This window comes from Jaculus jaculus, chromosome 19 (assembly GCF_020740685.1).
Source record: "Jaculus jaculus isolate mJacJac1 chromosome 19, mJacJac1.mat.Y.cur, whole genome shotgun sequence".
Classification (NCBI taxonomy): domain Eukaryota; kingdom Metazoa; phylum Chordata; class Mammalia; order Rodentia; family Dipodidae; genus Jaculus; species Jaculus jaculus.
The window spans coordinates 4,816,521-4,834,192 of NC_059120.1; the positions used below are offsets into that span (position 1 = coordinate 4,816,521).

Sequence of the window (17,672 nt, forward strand, 5' to 3'; positions counted from 1 at the left end):
CTTTGGACATCATTCCTAAGAAACACCATTTGCCTTTCATGAGATATCTCTCATGTGGCCTGAAACCCACAAATTAAGCTACACTAGTTGGGCAGAAACTCCAGGACCTACATGTATCTACCTCCATGGAATTGAGAATACAAGTTTGTGACCTGCACCTAGCTTTTTACATCTCTTCTAGGGATCACTCTCATGCCCTCATGCTTGCCTGGCAAGCCCTTTACTCACTGAGTCATATCTCTTGCTGTGTGTTTTGATTTTAACCTAATAATTTATTTTTGACTCCTGTAACTCAGCTCAATGTTCAGGATTAACAAAAGTGTTAAGCATGTTTGGTGATATGAACTTCTGCTTGGCTTTTACTAGTGTAAAGTGGGCAGCAATTTCAGTGTGAAAGTCAGGTTTGAGATGGATGTTTTCAATAATGAAATGAAAAATGCAGTATCACTTGAACTATCTACTGCTTTATTAAAAACGGCACCAAAACTTTGTGTCTTGTAAAATAGCATTTATCTTGTAATTTCAGTAGGTCTTGGATATCAGAGAGGCTTAGCACAGTACCCTGGCTGAGGTTGTCTAAAAGCTCCCCTGTCAGGTGAGATTCTAGCCATCCAGTGACTGATGGGAGGGCATCTGCTTCCATGTTCAATAGATGCTGGCAGGTGCTCTGTGCTGTGGGGTATTATCCAGAGGCATCCATGGTGCCATGTGCTTCTATCCACAAATAGCTCACAACCAGTCATACAGCTTCTCTCAGAGATGGGATGGATTAACTGAGTGAAAGTCAAAAGAAGTCACAATCTTATTTATCCTAACATTCTAAAAGCTATTCCATAATTTTTGTTGCATTTTAGTCATTACAAATGAGTCATTAGATCAAGCCATATTCAAAGGAATTACTTGCCCTCATGTATAGTTCATAACATTTATGGTTAATGAATGACACTGGCCAAGATGAGTTCATAGTAAGGCTGCTTATCTCTCAATGATGGGATCTACTGTTTGTCACTTTTGTTTTGTCCTTTATTCTAAAATTTTTGTAAACTAACATTTTCAATTTCTTTATTAAATAATGAACCTGTAAGGTGAAGTTGATTATGTGTACCTGTGGTCGTGCTGTGAATTAAAGTAGCATCCTTCAGTCCATCAGATTGTCAGCTTTCTGGCTTTAATTAACAAGGAAGCTCAAAAAAGAGATTATCAAGTACTCTATATGTGTGCTTATAGCAATCCTGACCCCTGAGCCTGGCTTCTTTCTTTGTGCAGACTTTCTTGTGTTTCAACCCCCCACTGTTGGAAATTCATTAATCACTGATATAATTTCTTAGGAGGATTCTCATGAGTTCACCTTCTGTAAGAGCCTTTATATCCCTGTGTTCTTCCAGTTGAAAATTCACCTTTAACATGCTATTTTCAAGCTGATTTTCCAAGTACATGCCAATCACTTATGTTCTCAAAATGTTAGGCCACAAAGCTTTCTTTGAGAAAATATAGGAACTCTGTTTTTGCTTTTAAAAAGTCTTGGGAAAACTGGCAGGAGCTTCTTGAGTTCACGGGCCATAGTGATGCCCATGCTTGTTTCCATCGGGGGTGGCAGTGGAAGTGCCCTGGGTAGAGGAGGAGCAATGCCAGTGGAACACTGGAGGAAATGCCAGCAGGAAGTAAGTTCCTGTGTGTAGTGAGGACCAACCATAGTGCCACTGTGGAGAGGGAGGAAGTGCCAGGGGAAGGAGTATCACTTGTACTCCAATTTCCAAGTCTTAAGAATTGCAATATAGTGAAAAATGCAGTGCTTGTGTCAAGATATATAAATAAAATTCTTCAGAAAAGATTGGGGCTTTTAAATTGCCTACAACATTATGTGTTCAGAGCACTGAACATTAAGAGCCTGGGTTCTCAGCCAGGGATTTTAAAATAGGACTTTCACATAAGGAAATGATGAGAAAACTATATATCTAAGGAAGCAAATAGCACAGCAAAATGATGGTTAACTTGAAGTCTTAGGAAATGTTGCTCCTCTTTTCTTAAAAATACCTCTCCTGTGACTGCCTGTCTTGACACCATTTTTGGTCTCCTTTTCCTATTAGTTGATTCTTCTCTTGGCTATTTTTTTTGCTACTACCTCTCCACTTTATTTTTATTAAACATGCATGAGCTCATGTATGTGAATGTGGGTGTGCTCACATCACAGCACATGTATGAAGGTCAGAGGACCAGCTTCACTGTCAGTCCTCACTCTCAACCTTGGTTTTTTTGTTTTTTGGCTTTTTGTGTGTGTGTGTGTGTGTGTGTGTGTGTGTGTGTGTGTGTGTGTGTGTTTTCGAGGTAGGGTCTCATTCTTGCTCAGGCTGACCTGGAATTTACTCTGTAGTCTCAGGGTAGCCTTGAACTCACGGCACTCCTCCTACGTCTACCTTCCGAGTGCTGGGATTAAAGGTGTGCACCACCACTCCCAGCTTTCACCTTGGTTTTTAAGGTAAGGTCTCTGGTTGTTCACCACTGCCTTTATCCGGCTAGCTGGCCTTGAGCTTTCTCCTGTCTCCACCTCTTTGCTTGCTATAACAAGATTTGCACCATGTGTATACCTGGCTTGACATGGTTCTGGGCATCTAAGACAGTTAGTTAAGCTTGTACAGTAAGCACTTTACCCGCCAGAACATCTCCTCAGCTGCCTCTTCATATATTTCTCTTCCTACACTACACATACCCTACACAGATGTACTTTTAATTCCAACTTTAGTTAGCACACAAAATTATGAATCATAGCATGAAACTTTCATACACATGTCATTTAACCTGGCTCACATTTGCTCCCTAATTCGTCCCTTGCTCCTTTTCTCCCATCTTGCCTGACTCTTTCTGTATTTACATTATTTTATGGTTGCAATTATTACCTTTACAAAAGAGTGCCATGGTAATCTTCATCCTTGCCCACACACTGCTCTTGGTAAGAATAAACTATGTAGGTCAGAAAAGAGCCACATAGATTGCTGTCAGTATGAACAAGCCTTAATGTTTCCATAATCTATACCACATCTCCTTCTTTATCCATTATTCTCCTCACTTCCTGAATAGTGACACTAAATTTATATAGTCAATGGAATTTGTTCAACATATGAACAAATGAATCTCTAAACTTTATTTCCACAACTTAATAATTTGGACTGTTTCTTTAATTTCTTTGGCAATATTATCTGTGAAATTATCTTTGGAGCAGTTTTAAGACCAAATTTAATTTTAACCTGGGATAATAAAAGAAACTATAAGAGATCCTCATTTCTGTGACAGCCTGAAGAAGCTGTTTTCCAATAGGTTTTTATACTCAAATATATATTAGAGCTATATCAGGTTAAAAATAGTCATTACAGAAATATTCAGCTAATGGTTTAAGTTAAAACTATGAAACATGATATAGGGTAAGGCTTCTTAAACTCTTACCATCCATTCATTACTCCTTTTCAGCCAAGAAATTTTTACACAGCTCTGATACATAGGCATATACAACAGCATGCATAGCATTAAAATATTTTACAACAGTTCCAATGAATGAGATGAATATGGTTGTTTATCTAACACAATATAATCCCAAGATATACTAATTTAATATATTTTGAGGAAAGAGTATAGGAAATTATTGACATTGTTTTCTATACACTATTATGCTTCCATAAGAACATAGAATTTTGTCTGTACAGTAAAAATATTGCAATAATAGCATACAGTTGTCTGTTATCTTAGCTAAAGCATTGCCAGCAGCATTCCCTGGCATTGCACAGTGGTACAGTATTGCATGTGTTCAGAAGGAAGGCTGAGGTGATGTCATGCCACACAGCTTGGGCAGGCACTGACAGAAACTGTCTTAATACATTATGCATATGATTTTGAAGTGATTTTTGGTTGCTGTGTGTTTATAAATGTTTACTGTTGCCAATATTTTTATACACACACCATTCAGCTATATAGCACCATAGGGGTCATGGTCCGCGTGTAAGAAGCTCTCATTAGAGTGCTCACCTAACATCTGCAATAAACATTGAGACGTTCTGTGTGTTTAAACAGGAAAGCAACACAAATAAGGAGTGGAGTAGTTCTAGAGCAAGCACATCCATCTGAAGTACTTTCTAGGTAATATGCATCAAGGAGAGGATACTGATGGATTTCATAGATGCTGCTTTTTATTTATAGCTTTGAAATTTCAAAAATTAGGTTTAAATGCTTGTTGAGTGATTGCTCACAACATAAACAACTTGTGGGGCTGAGTACTAGTGTAGTGAGCAATTCAAAGGGAATCTGAAGCAACTTGGAATTCAAGTGACCAATCAAAAGCAAGCGTGCAGAAGTTGTTCCTTGCTTGTTGATACATGAAGTAGACAAGCTCTTGCCTGCACACTGAGCTCTTCTTATGGGTACCTGCATGATCATTGCTGACAATTTTGTACCCTTCTTCCCATCTCCAGTCTTACTTTCACACTGAGCTCTTCTTACAGGTACCTGAATGATCATTGCTGACAATTTTGTACCCTTCTTTTTTTATTTTATTTATTTTTTTTATTAGTTTTCTATTCTGCAAGTACAGGCAGTTTGGTACCATTATTAGGCTCATCTGTGACCTACTCCTTCCCCATTGGCCCCTCCTTGTTGAGGTATATGGGTCGTGCATTGTGGAGTTAGCCCACAATTATTGGTACGATAAATGTCTCTGTATATCATGACCCAACATGTGGCTCTGACATTCTTTCCGCCCCCTCTTCCGCAAAATTTCCTTCTTCCCATCTCCAGTCCTGCCATGGCTGTCACCATGTTTTACCACCTTAGTGTTTCTAAAATCCATTCACCTTCTGCCTCAGCTAATTTTATTTTTATCTCCTCATGAATGCAGTGGTCAACTCTACTCTTCTCCTCATGGGGCCTCAGAGATAAGGTCATAGTATTTTCAATGTTTGTTTCTTTTCTTTTTTTAATTTCCTTTTTGTTGTTGTTGTTGTTGTTGTTGCTGGCATTGAACCTAGTATCTTGCACATTCTATGTGAATGCTCTACCACTGAGCAATAATCTCAGCCCTTAATGTTCCCTTAATGAGATGCTTATGTAGATAGTCAAATGCTTAAGTGCCTAACACAGGTCTCTCTCAGGAAACATGGTCATATAGGCAGGGCCCCTTCTAGCTCTTTGTCTTTCTATAGTCAATTTATTACCTACCAGAATAGCTGCTCTCTGACTGGGAAAGAAATTATATTTGGTGTCAGCCACACAAAACAGCCCACCAAAATGTGCAATAGCATAAGACATGAGCTGTAGATCCAAGGGGAAAGGGTGATATGCTTCCCAGAACTGCTGGGCCAGAGGGGCCATCCATATTCCACCAGTGTGTGGAAGAGAAAGAGATTTGTGAACCAAAATCTTTATTGATGAATAAGGTGATACTCAGGAAGATTTTTTTGTTGTTGTTGCTTGTTTGTTTTTTTTCTGAAGGAAATATCTACTGGTGGGTCTAAAGCATGCAAGGGCTCATGGGCAGCTACACTGTGACTAAGAAGTAGTCACAGGGGCAGATCTGATGTCCATTTCAATGCATCAGAGGGCCAGGGAGAGGAGACTACCTGGAGGTAGCTATATGGCTATTATCTGGACCCAGCTCATGCAGGAACTGTGAAGAGTTACAACATTAAGGACTGTGTCATGAGTAGGCTCTGCCTAGAGGAGGAAGTCAACCATTCTTCAGAATTGATCCCATAGAACCTGACATTATAAATTTTAGTGCAGAACCAAAAGAATCTGCTAGAACTGCAATTAGGAAACCTTTGGTTTCATTTTCCAGGGAAATCTCCCCAGGACTTGAAGCCAGACGACAGTGTGCTTCTGAGGAAGGCAAAAGGTAGCAGTTCTTAAAAGAATATTGTCTAGAAGCTTAGGGAAGGAGTAGATAATCTGAAAGCACAATGATTGTTTAAACTACTTATTAAAAGTATACACTGGAAAAACATCTAATCAAAATTTACTTCCTAGTTAATATCTTTGGAATCCATTTGCACTGAGAAGTCATAGACTTTGGGATGTTATTTTTAATTACTAAGACTTGGTTAATATGGATTTTTCCATTAAAGACTAGACTTAGGGTTGAACTCTGTCTATATCTCAATAGTAAAATTGCAGAGCTACAGAGGAGGGAGTTGTAGTTGTAAAAAACTGTAAATCTTAAGGAAAACATTGGTAGAAGCATGAGTTTGCAGAATACTCCTAAGAAATAACTGGAAATGAAATATCACTTAAGTAAAGAAAAATTTAATTTTAAGACATAGCTATTTATTGAAAGACTAGTGGATATATGATGCCATATTTGATTCCAGAAAGAGCAACTGAAATATATTACCACTTTATTTCAACCAGGATTCACATCATCCCTTGTTCCTTCTGTGGACGCTTCCTTCCCTGTTACGTTACTCTTCTCACCCGGGATTCACATCCCTCCTCGTTCCTTCTTGGACGCTTCCTTCCCTGTTACGTTACTCTTCTCACCCGGGATTCACATCCCTCCTCGTTCCTTCTTGGACGCTTCCTTCCCTGTTACGTTACTCTTCTCACCCGGGATTCACATCCCTCCTCGTTCCTTCTTGGACACTTCCTTCCCTGTTACGTTACTCTTCTCACCCGGGATTCACATCCCTCCTCGTTCCTTCTTGGACACTTCCTTCCCTGTTACGTTACTCTTCTGACCCGGGATTCACATCCCTCCTCGTTCCTTCTTGGACGCTTCCTTCCCTGTTACGTTACTCTTCTCACCTGGGATTCACATCACTCCTCGTTCCTTCTTGGACATTTTGTTCCCTGTTATGTTACTCTTCTCACCCGGGATTCACATCACCCCTTGTTGCTTCTTTGGACACTAACTTCTCTGTTACTCTTCTCTTTCACTGCTTCCAGTGATTTCCCTAAGAAGCCACTAAATAAGCTGAGCATGTTAACAACAATGCCACAGTAGAATCATTGAAGCAAGCATGAAGTCAGTGTGTCTGCTCTTACCATTGACAATTTTAGATTCTTGAAATTTTGAACAATAAATTCTGTCTATTTTAATCAAAAGGATTAAATACCAATGTCTCAGGTGAAAAAACCTTTTTACCTGAAGTTAAAAATTTTCTTATACTTTATAACACTTTTTTTTTTTTTTTTTGAGGTAGGGTCTCACTCTGGTTCAGGCTGACCTGGAATTAACTAGTAGTCTCAGGGTGGCCTCGAACTCACAGTGCTCCTCCTACCTCTGCCTACTGAGTGCTGGGATTAAAGGCATTTGCCACCACACCTGGCTATAACATTAAATTTATAATGTCATATAATGATATTTTATTTAGAGTGATAATACGAATGTTTTGTTGTGACACTATTTTTGTGATACTCAGAGAAAGAAATGATCAATACAGTAAGATGTTTGCCTGAGATTTTCACAGGCAGCATGGGAACTGGGCATGATCTTGAGCTATGTGACTAGAAGACAGAAAATGAAAAGGTAAACATCATAGTAGACAAGACAGAGATGGAGAAAAAAAGACATTATAGAAGATTAGGCAGGCATATATGGAAAAAGAAGACTTTATAGAACATGAGGCAGTATCTGCAAGGGAGGATTGGAATCACATTATGTAGGTGGAGGCAGTTCAGTTTGGTCTTTTCATGAGTCAACTAGTAGATAAAAAATACGTGTAAAGGGTAATTTATAAAACAATTGTTCCACTTTCAAGAAAAGAACTCTGACCCATTTTCTGTTTTCCTCAAATGACTACTTAAAGGGATATACTTTATGACACTTCTTTTTCTGTCAGTCAAAGGCACTTTTACTAGTCTTTCTTCTGTAATAGTAATGTTTATGATTGTTATACAAATCTAAGTCAGATACATCTCACATCCTAAGTGTCTGAAGAGTACGTAGATACCACTTGAACTGGAAGATAGCTCAGTATATAAAGTGTTTGCCTTAAAATTGTAAGGACCTGAGTTCAATCTCCAGAGCTCACATAAAAATGTGTTTTGTAGTATGCCTGCAGTACCAGTGGTAGACAGGTGGAAACAAGAGGCTCACTACCCAGCTAGCCTAGCCTGATTGGCCAGCTCCAGAACAATGGTAGAGTCTGCCTCGAAAAAAAAAAAAGGTGGATGAAAATCCTGAGAATGAAACCCAAGATTTCCTCTGTCCTCTGTGTACCCATGCACATGAGTACAATCACATACTTGAACACTCACACACCCACATAAAAAGAAGACACACCTTATGTGATAAGACTGGTTTCCACTTTATAATTTTACTAGACGTTTGTTTTTAAGGTCTTTTGGGAAAAAGTTAAGAACATGTACACTCTCAAAATTTTAGAAATCATAGAATATATACTTTCCTTTTTTTTTTTTTTGGACAGTCTCATTCTGCAGCCTCAACTAAGCTTGAACCATGTCAACCCTCTTGCCTCACAATCCCAAGTTCTAGGGTTACAAGCATTATGGAACTATACCACCTTTCTTAGCAAAATTCTTAATAAGATAGTATATATAATATTTAAAAATCCAGTCTCAGTTCCTAGCATGAAGCAAACACTTCAAAATTGCTGAAGGTCAATTTGAAATAAAAGCTTAACAGACGTTTCTTAAATAGACTTGTTTAACATTCTTGTCATACAGTTTTGTATTGTGATAGTTTATATTTTAATTCTTCTATGTGGGTTGTAGATATCCTCCAACGTTTCTCTTTGATTAAAAATATAGTCAAATCCTAGCACTCAGGAGTCAGTAGTAAGAGGATCACTGTGAGTTTGAGGCTACCCTTTGACTACATAGTGAATTCCAGGTCAGCCTAGAGTGAGACCCTACCTCAACAAACCAAATATAGGGCTAGAGAGATGGCTTAGAAGGTAAGGTGCTTGCCTAGGAAGCATAAGAACTTATGCTCAAATCTCCAGGTCCCACTTAAGTCAGACACACAGTGACATAAGTGAGTAATGTTCCAAATGCACACAGGGGAATGCACGTATTTGGAGTTCATTTGCAGCTGCTGAAGGCCCTGGCTTACCAAATCTCTCTGTCTGCCTCTTTTTTTTTCTCTCTCCCTCTCTCAAATAAATTTAAAAAACAAAAATTATATATATATATATGTATGTATATAGGGTCAATATCAACATTCATTGCTCACCTATATATCCCTATAAAACCAGCAAATAAAATGTGTTTATCTTGGCTTTCAGAGTACTCCATGAAGGTTGAGTGTCAAGGAAACTTAATTTTTTTTTCCATTTCTGGAATAGAGGGAAGCATGATATGGTGGTTTGAATGTGACTGTGTGTCCCCATAGCCTGGGTGAAGTATTTTTGATTAAGCTACACCTCAAGTCTCCAGCAGCCTGTGGGAGCAGGTTATCACTGAGAGCATATCTGTAGTGCAGCACTGAGGCATGTAAAGCATGAGCTTGAGCTCTGGTGTTCATGTTTGCCACTGTGACCCTTCTATGGATCTATGGACGTGAGCCAGATTCTTCTGCCATGATGGAACTTCCTCTGATTCTGAAAGCCTGAAATAAACATTTTTCTCCCATAAGACGCTTCTGCTTGGATGTTTGTTCCAGCAATTAAAAGGAACTGCAACACATGGATAGGATAATTAGCTAAATATTTGTTGAAATGTTTATATAAATGTTCCTGTCTTTGCCCACACAATAGGCATGTTTGTATATCTAGCATGCTATATTCCCATGAGAGTACTAGAAGGCCCTGTCCACATAGTGGAGCCAAGATTCATAAAAATCCACAAATGTATTCTTAATTAAAAGTATAGAATTCCGATGAACATTACCCTCAATGATTAAATATTTCCTTAAATTTTAAAATAAGCCTAAAAACTCTATAGTTCAATAATGACTCTGTGTAGTTGCATTAAAACTTGCATTTTGACAGTTTCTGAGAGGCCAACACTTCATAATTAATGAATGTTCACCCAAGAGATTGACCTTCTCAGTGACTGGACAAGTGAAAACTTAGTAGGAAAAAAAATATTTTTGACCATTTATTGAAGCCTAGAGCATTATCTTTTAAAATGAAAGCAAATTATGGAATGAAGCCCAGAAAATGGGCTTATATGTAAACACTCAGGAGTATTTTTCACAATAAAAATCCATACTATCTACTTTGTCTTGTGTCATGTTTAAAATAACAGAAGCAGGGGCTGGAGAGATGGCTTAGTGGTTAGGCGCTTGCCTGTGAAGCCTAAGGACCCCAGTTCGAGGCTCGGTTCCCCAGGTCCCACGTTAGCCAGATGCACAAGGGGGCGCACGCGTCTGGAGTTCGTTTGCAGTGGCTGGAAGCCCTGGCGCGCCCATTCTCTCTCTCTCCCTCTATCTGTCTTTCTCTCTGTGTCTGTCGCTCTCAAATAAATAAATTAATTAATTAAAAAAAAATAACAGAAGCAGTCAAGTCTCTGGCTCAATCTTTAGTGACCACTTTCAATTTTCCTCTGATTCCAGACACTGCCCTAAAGGGCTCTGTCACCCACTCCTCAGCTTCAGCCACAAAGCCAGGTAGGCAGGTGGCTCTACCCACTCCAGAAGGAAGCCTGTGATTTCCTTTATGTAAGGGTGAGTGTCCATGAGGTTATGCTCACAAACAGCCTGAGGGAGACAGCTTTGAAGTCAGGTGGAGCTGGCTTTGAGTTCTACTTCTTCATCATGCCTGCTGACTAACCACAAAAGTACTGCCTGCTCATCCTGAATCTAAATATTTTTCAACTTTAAAATGGAAAAGCAACATCTTTCTATGCTTGAATATGAAACAGAGCAGACTGGAGACACCACTGAAACACTTAGCTTTATGCCTGCCACAAAAATATGCCCTAAATTGATATCAATTGTAATTTTAATTTTTATTAAAAACACCTCAATATATGTAAACAAATTCTATTGATAATTATGTAAACACAAGATAATGCCAAGTTCCAAAACTGTCTAGAAGCTCTGAACCTGCTTGTATTTTTGGAACCACTCATAATTTCAAAATTCCAAATGAAGTCCCTTTTCTTTTGTCACTAAAATCTATAACTAGTTCTTATGCTACCCTGAATATTGGCTACAGTATTTCAATAAGCATGTGGAGTAACAGTTTTGGTTATTGTGTGATCATAAATGTGATGAATAAGTAGGTATTATGGGAATGAGGTATTTATAACCAGTGAGTACTCAAAGCTTGTGTTAAATCTGAAGAGCCATTACCCTAGTGACACTGCCTTGCCATGGAAGCTTCAGCAATTTACTAAGTTCTCAGATTCCCAATGTCTTCCTCTTCAGAAATGTATTGCTGGGAGGTAATATCTATAGTCCCTCCTACTCTGATGGGCTCTGGTTCTTACAAGTCAGAAGGCTTTACTAGGAAGCCCTTTGCTTATAGAAACAGAAAAAGCAATGGGAATGTAGATTCTATAGTCCTGTTTTCTCATGTGATAGACTTTTGAATGATTTCTCACATGTATGCTATTTTACCAACTAAAGATTGGAACATGCAGAATTATTTAATTAAATAGAGACAAGTGCAGGAATGAATGCAAGAATGCAATGTTGTTCATGCAAAAATGCTATACAGCAAGGTGAGTGTGGAAGAAACCTGGAGGGCTTACACACTTATTTTGAAGAATTCCAGAATATTCTACCTAAAAATGAGCCACCTATGCACATTGAATAATTTTATTGGGGGGAAGTGACAGACATATACACAGCAGAAAGCCCCTTGACCTCCTTCTCTTTGCTTAAGATTGATGGCACACTTGTAAAGATATCCTCCTGTCCTTGCCAGGATGGAGAAAGAAGTTAGCCACTCACCTTCCTGGACCTAGAAAAGGTGTCAGCATGCATCAGTCACTTTTGTTTCATTGTCACAGAGTAGCTGAGAGGGCATCTTAAAGGAAGGAAAAAGTCATTGTTTCTCAAAACTTCAGGGGGTCCTGTCCATGGTCTTTTGTATCTGGCAAGACACTGTGGGACAAGAGCATGTGGAGGACTGCTGACCTCATCACCACCAGGAAGGAGAGAGTGAGGCAGGCCCTGGGCACAAGGACTGCCACTTCACCTCTTCTCAACCTCTGTGCTTCCAGATCCTCCCTCAGAAAACACTGCATCCTGGGTTCTAAACTAGCCCTAGTTTTCTAATCTTACTGCCCCTGGCAGCTTCTCTTCTTATTTTCCTTACAATGTTTATTATTCTTTTTTTCTCAATTTTTATTAACATTTTCCATGATTATAAGAAATATCCCATTGTAATACCCTCCCTCCCACCCCTACTATCCCCTTTGAAATTCCATTCTCCATCATATCCCCTCCCCATCTCAATCAATCTCTCTTTTATTTTGATGTCATGATCTTTTCCTCCTCTTATGATGGTTTTATGTAGGTAGTGTCAGGCACTATGAGGTCATGGATATCCAGGCCATTTTATATCTAGAGGGAGCATGTTGTAAGGAGTCCTATCCTTCCTTTGGCTCTTACCTTCTTTCCACTACCTCGTCTGCATTAGACCCTGAGCCTTGGAAGGTGTGATCGAGATGTTACTCAGTACTCCAGTCACTTCTTTCCAGCACTATGATGCCTTCTGAGTCATCCAAAAGTCACTGCCATCTGAGCAGAGAAGATTCTCTACCCAAGTGAGAGTAGCATTAATATAAGGGTATAAATATTAAGAGAAGTGCTTACTGGGCAGTTTGATAAGCACAGTATATACATTTTTCCAGACATCAGCAGATGTTACACCCCTAGGGCTCATGACTACCCCTGTTTTAAGTTTTTAGTATCAGGGATGTGTTCCCCCCCATGGAGCAGGCCTCCAGTCCAATTGGAGGGCAGTTGATTTCCACCATGACAGACATGCCACTATTGTACCTGTTAGCTCATTTGGCCTGGCTGGCCTGTTATAAGGCATGCAGTGTCCACTGTTGAGTATCTTCACTGGTGGTATCTCTTTCTCCCATTGATGTAGAATGGCTTCTTCCAGCTTTCTGTCAGCTGGTCTACATGGAGGAGGTTATCATCTCAGTTCCAGCGGGATTTCTCAGTGGCCTTGCAGCCCAAGTATGTGGAGTCTTCAGCAATAGGGTCTTACCATCTATTCCTGATGGGAAGCCAAGGGCCTTGGCAATGGCCTATAATGTTTTAGAGGCATCAGAGACCTCCCTGGCCAACAACTCACTGGAGGTATCCCATCCTTGGCACTGAAAATTTTCTAACAACAATCTATGGCTCCTGAGTTTTCCATTGTCCGAAACCAGAGGATACCTGTTTATTATTCTTTCTTTAGACTCTATAGAAGTTCAAGTTATAACCATCATGTTAAATTGCACATTTCCAAGTTCTCCCGTGTGTGTATGAAATGAACATGTTAATAAACATCTTTTTTATTTTACTTTTGTTAATCTTCTCTTTTCAGTTTAATTTAGATCAATCTGATATACACTTTGTTCTTTACGAATGTGCTCCTTAGTAGGGACAATGTACATATATAACATCCTACATCATGTATATGAATATATGCTCTAAATGACATGAATAAAAGTGATATTAAAGGATCATGGTAGTGCACACCTTTAATCCCAGTACCTGAGAAGCAGAGATAGAAGGATCATTGTGAGTTCAAGACTACCCTGGGACTACAAGGTGAATATCTAGAAACAAATATAATATGAAAGTAATATGTGGTCTATAAGGAGACAAGATTGAATTTAGTCAAGCAGAAGGCAATAAAGGGTGGGAAACTGAAGAAATTTCAGAGAAGTCAATATTTTGTCTGGAGTCTAAACATGTAGACTGTAGATTGTGTAGAAGGAAGCTTATGCCTGAGGAAACTATGGGGCCAAAGGCTCAAAGGGCCTGAGACTAGGCATAGTTTGACTATACACCCAAGTTTATACAAGTGAGCATGGGGAAGTTGGCTTAAAAGGATGCCATCTGATTGAGTAGACTTTCAATGCCAGTTGAAAGGATTAGGAATTTGAGTTTTGTTTTTTAGGCAAAAGTAAGACATTGGGGTCCTTGAGGGAGGGAGATGAATAGAAGTTTTATTTCAGAAAGGAACTTTTCAGTCAAGAGTTGTGTGAGCTCATCTGTCAACTATACTTGATGGGTTAGTGCCTGCCACAGATGAGTCCCATAACCAGGTTCTATTTTTTGTCCAGGCTACAGATGTGTTACTGCAACACGGTGCCAACGTCAGTGTCCAGGATGCCATTTTTTTCACTCCTTTGCACATTGCAGCATACTATGGACATGCACAGGTAAGTCTACAGTGATAAAAATTCCAATGGCTGACAGACTATGGTCAGACACAAGCAATAAGCAATTCTGATGGTAGTAGGAGTTCCAATGGCTGACAGGCTATGGACATGGACATGCATGGGCATATCTGATGGTAGTAGGGGTCCCATGGGCTGGCAGACTATGTACATGCCCAGGTCGTTTGATGGTAGTAGTGGTCCCAATGGCTGGCATACTATGCTTGTACTGCCTTGTCTTCAAAGACAGGAAATTTAAAATATATTCTAGGGCTTCAGTGTAGCTCAATGGCTAAGCATTTTCCTACTGTGTTAGTTATTTTCTTAGTGTTGTGACCAAATCCCTCTCAAGAAGCAACTTAGGAGAGACTGGATTTATTTTGACATGGGCCCATCATGGTGAGGAAGGCATGTCATCAAGAAGATGAGATAGCTGGTGACACTGTTTCCGCAGTCAGAAAGCAGACAACTATGAATGCTGGAGTATGGCTCAGTTTCTCCTTTTGATTTATTCCATGTTCTCAGCCCATGGGACAGTCTGCCCACAGTTGGGACGGGCCTTCCCAGCTCAGTGGAACCTTCCTCACAACACACTCACAGACACACCCAGAGGTGTGCTCCCCCAATGATTTTTAAATCCGGTCAAGTTGCAGCAAAGATGAGCCATCACTTGCAGCATATGCAATGTCCTTTACTTGAAGGCCAGCACCACTCAACTGATGCACATACATGCACATGAACACATGCACACACAAATGCACAAGTAAAACGTAGTATTTTGGTAAATTTTGCTATAGTGTCAGTTCAATCCAGGAGGAGCTTGCAGGTCAACATAAACATTACAACTGCTATGGTGTGCAGCTATGCTGACCATCTCAGCACACGAAGGAGGCAGAGAAGTACAGTAGTAAGAGCACAGCTTCACAAATGAGTCAGATTTAATATAAAACAACTCTTCTAGCTTTATGAACACTGTAGGTTATTGTAATGTCTCTGATCTTCATTTCTTCATCAATGGAATGGAAAACCACATGAACAGTTCTACCTCACAGAAAGGCTCTTAAAACAACATACATTTGTTTGGCAGAAGTCACTGTGATGGTAATGGCATAGCGACAGAACAAGCAATAAAGGTCTTTTCAATAGTTCTTTGAACAGGTGAGTCTTTTAAAAATTTTATTGCCATGCCACGTGTGGTGGTGCACGCTTTTATTCCCACTACTTGTGAGGAAGAGATACGAGGATCACTGTGAGTTCCAGGCCAGCCTGAGACTACAGAGTTTGCTCTGGGTTAACCTGGCCTAGAGCAAGACCCTACCTTAAAAAATAAATACAAGGAATTGTTTATTTTCTCTTTTAAACTGTCATGGGATATTGGAGGTTAAGAAAAATGTTTCATGAAATCTATTTGCATCCAGTTTCTAGAATCTGTGGATGTTATCCTAAAAGCAACTTAGAAGTAGTAATGAAGTTTCATGTTTGAGATGAGAGACCATGATGATTTTCTGTGCAGCTTCATCATGGGTAAGGGTGCGAGTCAGAGGAAGAAGGACCTGCATGAGCCATCAAATGTGAACATGATGATGGACACTGGAGACTCAAGTGATGCTGGTTCTCAGAAGCAGAGAAAATGAGAATGGAGACTCAATGACAAGCATGACCCCTTATGATTATTTTTCTACTTTAACCAGAGCTGAAAATTCACTATTTGCCCTTCTCAGCAGTGCTGCATCAGAAGGCAGGGCAGGACACGTAGAAGGGGAGAGTCACAGCTGCAGGGCAGGAAAGCTGGAATGGAAGCACTTGGTCTGTGTAATGTCAAACCCAGAGACTCCAGCCTGCAAACCCACACATTTGTACTTCCTTTCCACCAATGAGCTAGTCCTAAAATCCAGGCAGTTTGCCTAAATCATGAAGTCAGAATTCAAGTACATTTGTTCCAACTCAAAGTTCCATTACCCATTTTAGCATATGGTAAGGCAAGCATGTCATGTGCTACTTTCAAATACTTCCCTTTAGCTATTCTCAAGAAACTGGAAAGAGTTCAGTAAAACAGAAATCCAGATGACATTGGATAGCCAAGCAAAATTATTCTTTGGACATGTACTTTCATTCTTTTTCCTTTTATCTCTCTGGTTTCATTCAACAATGAACTTAAGTTTTTAAGGCCATGTCATGGTACTCCCAGGGGCAGAGTGGAGACTGAATCTTCTTGAGCCCTGTGCTGTTCTGGCCAGCGCGTCTTTATAAATCTGTGAGCCAGCATATTCCCAGCACTCTTGGGAAGTGTGACCCGAAGCTAGGGAAGCTAGCATGCTTTATTGATGAGCCCTTCCAATTGCACACAAGGGCTCTGGGAACAGGGAAGTGGAACCAGATGGGAGAATGCCTGGTCCAAAAGCTGGATAATGGAACATCCCATACTTTCCAGTCATCAGGCAGACAGGGTATATAGCATGCACACGGTAGCCATCATCTGGTGAGTGACTTCATAAGCCAGCTGAAAGATAGGGTCTTTATGGGTGTTGGCTGGAGAGTTAAATTTGTTTACTTTCCCTGGAAATATAGTCACAGCCTTGCAAAATTATGCTAACATGTGCATGGTCCTTTTATGATAAGGGACTTATTTTCTGAGTGTGAAGGTAGCTCATCAGTAATTTACATAGGCTGTTGTCATTTGTTAAAATATGCTGACAAAGAAAATGATGCATTCAATATATAAATGGGGTTGGTGCTCCATATTCCTTGCCATTCATTTATTTACTTATTTTTAAGTGGAAGCATAGATGTTTTGTACAAAGAGCAATATTTCCTAGGTACACAATAATAGTGCTTAATAGAAAGTCGATTTCAGAAATAACTTAAATCTGTCCATTATAAATTTATACGATCAAAATTCAGAGTCTGCTTAAGTGGAAATATCTGCTTAGGAGAGCAAGACTGGAGACTCAGCTGCCACTCTGCTGTCTGCTAAAGTAAGATGAGCTGCACATTAGACAAGAGAAGGGCGAAACACCTTTACCTTTGCTGTTACCATGATTACCCATAGCTGTTCAGTGCCAGGAATTTTTTTGTGCTTTTCAAATAAGAACTTATTTTATCCTCATAACAGCCCTATAAGTTGGGACTATTATCCCCATCTGGACAATAAAAAAGTTGAGGCATCAAAGGGTTCGATTGGTTGGTCAAGCTGGCATAGCTAAAAGTCCTTGCTTAAAACTAATGATGGGTGGGACTGGAGAGATAGCTTAGTGGTTAAGCGCTTGCCTGAGAAGCCTAAGGAGCCCAGTTCGAGGCTTCATTTCCCCAGTACCCAAGTAAGCAAGATGCACAAGGTGGCGCATGCATCTGGAGTTCATTTGCAGTGGCTGGAGGACCTGATGTGCCCATTCTCT

General features: G+C 39.8%; 1 protein-coding gene across 1 annotated transcript in view; it reads left to right on the top strand.

Moving 5' to 3' along the window:
* Tnni3k (TNNI3 interacting kinase) overlaps positions 1–17,672 on the top strand; it is a 248,124-nt gene that overhangs the window by 51,593 nt on the left and 178,859 nt on the right. The window contains exon 6 of the mRNA XM_004653621.2: positions 14,182–14,284. Coding sequence (XP_004653678.1) covers positions 14,182–14,284 — 103 coding nt within the window. The remainder of the gene's footprint in view (positions 1–14,181; positions 14,285–17,672) is intronic.